Source organism: Rhamphochromis longiceps, linkage group LG23 (genome assembly GCF_057381845.1).
Source record: "Rhamphochromis longiceps isolate RC_006_pf linkage group LG23, R_longiceps_female_GT1.1, whole genome shotgun sequence".
NCBI lineage: Eukaryota > Metazoa > Chordata > Actinopteri > Cichliformes > Cichlidae > Rhamphochromis > Rhamphochromis longiceps.
Genome location: NC_140578.1, coordinates 10,808,602 through 10,815,686, shown reverse-complemented (window position 1 = coordinate 10,815,686; position 7,085 = coordinate 10,808,602). Strand labels below are relative to the sequence as shown.

Genomic DNA, 7,085 nt, shown 5'->3' with positions numbered 1-7,085 from the left:
TTTCAGTCAGGTTTCAGAGCTCATCACAGCACAGAAACAGCTTTAGTGAAGGTTACAAATGATCTTCTTATGGCCTTTGACAGTGGACTCATCTCTGTGCTTGTCCTGCTAGACCTTAGTGCAGCATTCGATACTGTTGACCATAATATCCTATTAGAGCGGTTAGAACATGCTGTAGGTATTACAGGTACTGCACTGCAGTGGTTTGTATCATATCTATCTAATAGACTCCAATTTGTGCATGTAAATGGAGAGTCCTCTTCACACACTGAGGTTAATTATGGAGTTCCACAGGGTTCAGTGCTAGGACCAATACTGTTTACATTATAAATGCTTCCCTTAGGCAGTATCATCAGAAGACATAGTATACATTTTCACTGCTATGCAGATGACACCCAGCTCTATCTGTCCATGAAGCCAGATAACACACACCAATTAGTTAAACTGCAGGAATTTCTTAAAGACATAAAGACCTGGATGGCCGCTAACTTTTTGCTTCTTAATTCAGATAAAACTGAGGTTATTGTACTCGGCCCTGAAAAGCTTAGAAATATGGTATCTAACCAGATTCTTACTCTGGATGGCATTACCTTGGCCTCCAGTAACGCTGTGAGGAACCTTGGAGTCATTTTTGACCAGGACATGTCCTTCAACGCACATATTAAACAAATATGTAAGACTGCGTTCTTCCATTTGCGCAACATCTCTAAAATTAGAAATATCCTGTCTCAGAGTGACGCTGAAAAACTAGTTCATGCATTTATTACTTCCAGGCTGGACTACTGTAATTCATTATTATCAGGATGTCCAAAAAACTCACTGAAAAGCCTTCAGCTAATCCAAAATGCTGCAGCAAGAGTACTGACAGGGACTAGAAAGAGAGAGCATATTTATCCTGTTCTTCCCTTCATTGGCTTCCTGTTAAATCCAGAATTTAAAATCCTGCTCCTCACATACAAGGTCTTAAATAATCAGGCCCCATCTTATCTTAATGACCTTGTAGTACCATATCACCCTATTAGAGCACTTCGCTCTCGCTCTGCAGGCCTACTTGTTGTTCCTAGAGTATTTAAAAGTAGAATGGGAGGGAGAGCCTTCAGTTTTCAGGCCCCTCTTCTGTGGAACCAGCTTCCAGTTTGGATTCGGGAGACAGACACTATCTCTACTTTTAAGATTAGGCTTAAAACTTTCCTTTTTGCTAAAGCATATAGTTAGGGCTGGACCAGGTGACCCTGAATCCTCCCTTAGTTATGTTGCAATAGACATAGGCTGCCGGGGGATTCCCATGATGCATTGAGTTTTTCCTTTCCAGTCACCTTTCTCACTCACAATGTGTTAATAGACCTCTCTGCATTGAATCATATCTGTTATTAACCTCTGTCTCTCTTCCACAGCATGTCTATTATCCTGTCTTCCTTCTCTCACCCCAACCGGTCGCAGCAGATGGCCGCCCCTCCCTGAGCCTGGTTCTGCTGGAGGTTTCTTCCTGTTAAAAGGGAGTTTTTCCTTCTCACTGTCGCCAAAGTGCTTGCTCATAGGGGGTCATATGATTGTTGGGTTTTTCTCTGTAACTATGAAGCGCCTTGAGGCGACTTTTGTTGTGATTTGGCGCTATATAAATAAAATTGAATTGAATTGAATTGAGTAGCAATGAAGATGAGGATCTGGCTGCAAACCGGAGGCACGGCCAAGCATAAATACTCACTGATGAATAGGTAGCTCTCAGGTGCACAAGGCAGGCCTGGTAGACACGACCTGCCCACACATCCACCTGGGAGACAAAATCAAATAACCTTTTATTCGTCACATAAACAATCACGTAAACAATTTCATGTAGTGAAATGCTTTTGTGTCTGAGCTGGGACAGGCTGCAGACGTAGCCGCGCCATTTCAGGGCTTGGTTTTAGTAGGGGGGGTCTAACCAGGACCGCTCCTGGATACCGGGTGGGAATCGAATTTGCAACTCCTGCTCCAAAGATGTGTAAGGAGGAAGAACAAAACAAAAGCCCCACCCCGCCCACAGCTCCGGCCTCTTTAATGAACTCAAACTTTTTTTCATGGCTCTGAAGTCTAAAAACATACAAATAACAATTTTTGTACTTATCACAAAAGTTTAGAAAGTCCTGTGTTACAGCAGCCAAGGTATTAACCACTACCTCCAACAGAGTAGCTTCTATAAAGTAGAGCTCAATTAAATAAAAGCTAACTAAATCAAAGAGTTCATCAGGCTGAAAATCACCCTAAAGAGCTCAATAGGAAAAAAACTGAGTTCATCAAAGGAGCTCAAAGTATATAAAAGTCTTTATCTAAATAAAACTAAAGTGGGGGTGTGACCCCGGCATGGATGGTTCAGAAATATAAGGCTGTCAGACACAAAGCTGTGTGTTTCAGAAAACACGCTGCAGCTCCTTTCTGTCAGCTGTGAGGAACGTAGGTTTAGCAGGTGAGTGATGCAATTGTGCAGACACATGATGTCAAGACTGCTCGCTCTGCCTGCAATGATCCACATGATAAATAAATCACTGAAACCATTGAACTTCCTGTGTGTTGGGTCTGCTACCTGGTCCATACTGGTCCTGGTCCTTATTGTCTGGCTGACAGATCACTGACACCCACAGCTCATCCTGGCCTGTTTATCTGGAATGTTTTTGTCCACATGTGGAGGTTATATTATCATATATATCATAATATAACATTTTTTATCAAAATCTTTTTTTTGTTATTCACATTGTGGCAGCTGTCAGGACTTTCTAAATATCTGCACATAACATGAACAGAAATTCTGGTTTTATTTATGTGGTTTCATTTATTTATTTATTTATTTTACTGTTTTTTATTATATTTTAATGTTTGAGTGTTTGATCAACAATGAAATATTTAAGGTCTTTCATTTGGGTGTTTGTTGAAGCTTGAGGTGGTGTGAACGAGGACGGTGTCTGAGCCTGATGACTGTCAGACTGTCTGCACAAGTTTCATGCCTCAATCTGGGCGTCAGCCGAGCTGTGTGGAGTTTTTTTGGTCCATGTGTTTGATTATGCAAATATTTTATGCTGCATGTCCATCCTGATGTAACCTTCCTCATTCTTCTGAGCCCCCGTAACCTGTGGGCCCAGCAGGCCACCTTTAACATGGACGAGCAGGGAGGGGAACAGCTGGGTCTACCTATACCCACGTTTCCTGATTTTTTTTTTTTTTCAAATGTTTTGATTGTGATTTTTAAAAATAAAATCTTGAAAACCAGGTGAGGGTGAAAGGTGAAGTGCATGATGGACAGGCCGGCAGTCTGTGACAGTGTTAGTAACACAGCCGACTCGATTACAAAAAGAAAAAATGTTTTCATTTGTTGAGATGATCAGGAGTGAAGATGAGTGAACTGACTACAAGGGGAAGGTTTTAGTTTTCAGATTTACCTGATTTATTGTCACAGTGAGGAGAAGCAGGTCCTCATAATGACACTGAAAGACAGCAAAGAAGAAAGTCAGAAATGAGTGTGAACTACAAAAACAGCCACTCATTCAATCTGACCAAGTGTGATTTCCACAGAGAAGAATCTCAGTGTTACAGACGAAGTTTCACCCATTAAAAGTGATTTATAATCACACATGATCAGGAGGCCCAAAGGCTCTTAAATACATGAATAAAAGTGAGCAGCAAATGGAGTTAAAATAACGACAACTAAACATGATTTGTGTGTTTCACACCGATAAGCTGATGAACATGATGATAACACCAGTTTCAATCTTGCGCTGAGTAAAGGATGTGGCTGAATGCCAAATTTGATGGATATAATCTTATTTGGCAATGAAGCAAACTGACGTATAAAAGGTTCACCTCGACACTCCTACAAACACAACTTCACCTTTGTGCTGGCATCATGCTGGGTCTGCAGAAATTTCTGTTTGTCCATGTTCTGGCATGCCTCGGACGACTTGGTAAGAACTGCAAGTCTTTGTTATTATACTCCAATTGTTTAATGGAACAGTAACTTCATTTTGATTTCCTTTTTTCAGCACATGGAAGTGATATCATAAATGGTGAAAAAGCCCCAGAGAACTCCATGCACTACATGGCCTCTGTGCAGAACAACATGGGTCAACATGTTTGTGGAGGATTTCTCATCACTGAGGACTTTGTAGTCTCGGCTGCACACTGTGATAAATAGTGAGTAATCAGACATCTTTTCCTGTACTCTCTAACTCATGTCACTGAAATGCATTTAGAAAATGTGTTGATTTCCTTTCATTGATCACTCCTTCAGCAACCCCACATACATTGTTCTCGGCAACCACAATCTCAAGAACAGCAATCATCAAAAAATAAGGATTGAAAAAAAAATCATCCATGAAAATTATAAAAGTGTTGGACTGGGTAATGACATCATGCTCCTTGAAGTAAGTACATGTTCGTGTGGTTTTATTATTCAAATTATAACTAAAGAACTATCGTATGAACATATATATTTATATTTTTTTACTTCATGTCATGTCTCCAGCTGCTTTACAAAGTTCAGCTAAATGAAAGGGTACAAACAATTCAGCTTCCACCTGCTGAAATACACCTTAAAGAAAACCAAGTGTGTCAGGTGGCTGGATGGGGAAAAACTGAAACTGATGTTAAATCTGTTGATGAGCTGAGGGTGGTGGACGTGTCTGTCATTAACCCAAGGGTCTGTGAGGAACTATGGCATGGTCTTCCTGCCAATGTTATCTGTGCAGGTGGATACAAAACAACCAAAGGATTCTGTCAGGTATGTTTTCTGTCCTTTCAGTTTAAAATGGCTCCTTGATTACAAATATATAAAAAACTGAATAAAAGCTGGTAAATTAAAATTCTTCCTTCTCACAGGGAGATTCTGGTGGTCCTCTGCTGTGCGACGGGTTGGCTGTTGGCGTTGTTTCTTTCAACTATGACAAAAACTGCAGTTACCCCAATAAACCCAACGTCTATACAGACATCTCAAAATACCGTCAGTGGATTGACGGGATTGTGAAATCCAGAAAATATGAGGAGTAAAGAATTCACTGACAGTTTGGCTTGTATATTATGGAAATGTCAGGATTTCTGATTCTCTGTTAGCATAACCAAAAATGAAAATAAAAATATACCGCAGCATTAAACATGTGACTTCCTCATTTATTTTGAACATGTACATTTAAATAATAAATTCTTCCATATGATATATACTCAGATAATATTCATGTATAACTATATTAGTGTAAACCTACAATACAAATACAACAATATTTACTTCACCAACCAAAGGTCACTTTGCAGATGCATTAGAAATTAATTTAAATAGCTCAAAATAACAAAACTTATTTATTTCTCCACCCAATATAAAAATTATACACTCTGTTCTGTTTTATTGTCATCTTCAGAAAACAACAGATGATTATCACCAGCCACAGTCTTCTCAAAGTTTGCTGAGTCATGTACACTTAAATAATATAAATGAAACAAACATAAATGTACCTCTGTAGTGTTCTGTGTGAAGCATATGTATATTCCAGCACATGCACAGTTACACACTTTATTTTAAAGTGAGTGGGGAGTGTGTTGTGTAAATGATGCAAACAGATATCAAGAGAATTTGTATGGCAGTAGATTGATAAGAGAGACTACGTGATGGTAGAGGTGAAGCAGGAAACTGCTTCGTGTGATTCATCACCAAATTCAAAGAAATGTTTGTTGATAGACTTTCACCAAACTCCAGATAAAAACATGCTGATGGCTGCACATCGTTACACATCTGTAAACGTGTTTTCGCTGCATAAACCATAGCACACATAAGTGATATCACACATGATTAAATAACCCCAGCTGTTATGAAAGCAGACAGAAAGAACCCAAATCGGACACCAGCAGATTCAGTTTACATATCAATAAGGAGTGGGAAGAAGTGCATGCCTATTTAATCCCACCACTTTCCTATAAGTTATCAGTTTTTAATTATCTTTATTGTTATGAACCTCAACAACAACTATAAGCATGCTGCTAATTACACATTAGCAAACATAAGGTACATAAAATACAAAATATTGTCACATTATCTTGTTTTTAGAGCTTCATGATTACATGGACACATCAAAGCAAGTGCCTCCAGTTTTGGAATGTTAATTAAAACTCTGAATAAGTGTAACTACAGGGGTCCAACAAAGAATGGCCACGCATCATACTGATGTCTTCGGAAAAAAAAAAACATTCTCTCTCTCTCTCTTTTATTGTCTTCAAACACTGTGAAAAGTGAAGAAAACACAAAGTTTACAACATAAATGTCTTTCATCTTATCAAAGTCTCTCATGTTAGTGTCCATAAACAGTCTTGAGCCAGCAGAACAGGAAAAAATGCAAAATAATAGATATTACTGAAAATGTCCTGTACATGTATGCAGCATTTTATAAACAATATACATGAAAACCATACCTTGTGTGCCTCTTGGACCACATGCAGAATAACATTAATGTTGTGGCTGTAGCAGCATCTGTAGCTCTGTAGCTCCATGCTAGTTCTGACCCACAATGCCAGGGTTGTGCTCTCAGCCAAACTCTGGTCATGTGACCATTACAAACTCTACCTCAAACTTTACATCTTTAACAAACCCTTATTTTGTAACCAGTTCAAGTTCAATCAATGCTGCACGTTTATTATCTTATCCAATACATTTTGTATTCTTTCCAACAAATAAATGAACTAAAGTAAGCATGACTGTCTCAGGGACAGTTACAATAAGTATGAAGTAGTAACTATCTGAAGACAGACATCCATCCATTCATCAGTTCATCCATCTTTCCATTTCCTTCCGCTTATCTGGAAGCCCAGACTTCCAGCTTTCCAGCCATCTCCTCCAACTCACACAGGCGTTCCCGGGCCATTCAGGGGTTGTAAGCTCGCCATCATGTCCAGGGTCTGCACTGGGGACTCCTCCCAGTGGGACATGTCTAAAGCCTCAACCGGCTCTTTTTGCTGTGTAGTAGCTCTACTTTGAGCTCCTCTTGAATGACTGAACTCTGCACCCCCTCTCTGAGAGAGAGGCCAGCCCCGCCTCGGAGAAAACTCCATCGCTTGTATCCAAGATCTTATTCTTT

The 7,085-nt window shown here is 39.6% G+C and overlaps 1 protein-coding gene across 1 annotated transcript; it reads left to right on the top strand.

The window, feature by feature from the left end:
- The first annotated feature begins 3,820 nt into the window (after nt 1-3,820).
- LOC146641341 (mast cell protease 1A-like) lies at nt 3,821-5,050 on the top strand. Its single transcript, XM_085398217.1, has 5 exons — nt 3,821-3,932; nt 4,011-4,161; nt 4,259-4,391; nt 4,493-4,747; nt 4,846-5,050. Exons 1-5 carry the CDS (start codon nt 3,875-3,877, stop codon nt 5,011-5,013), a joined length of 765 nt encoding a protein of 254 aa, XP_085254343.1. The 5' UTR covers nt 3,821-3,874; the 3' UTR covers nt 5,014-5,050.
- The last annotated feature ends 2,035 nt before the right edge of the window (nt 5,051-7,085 follow it).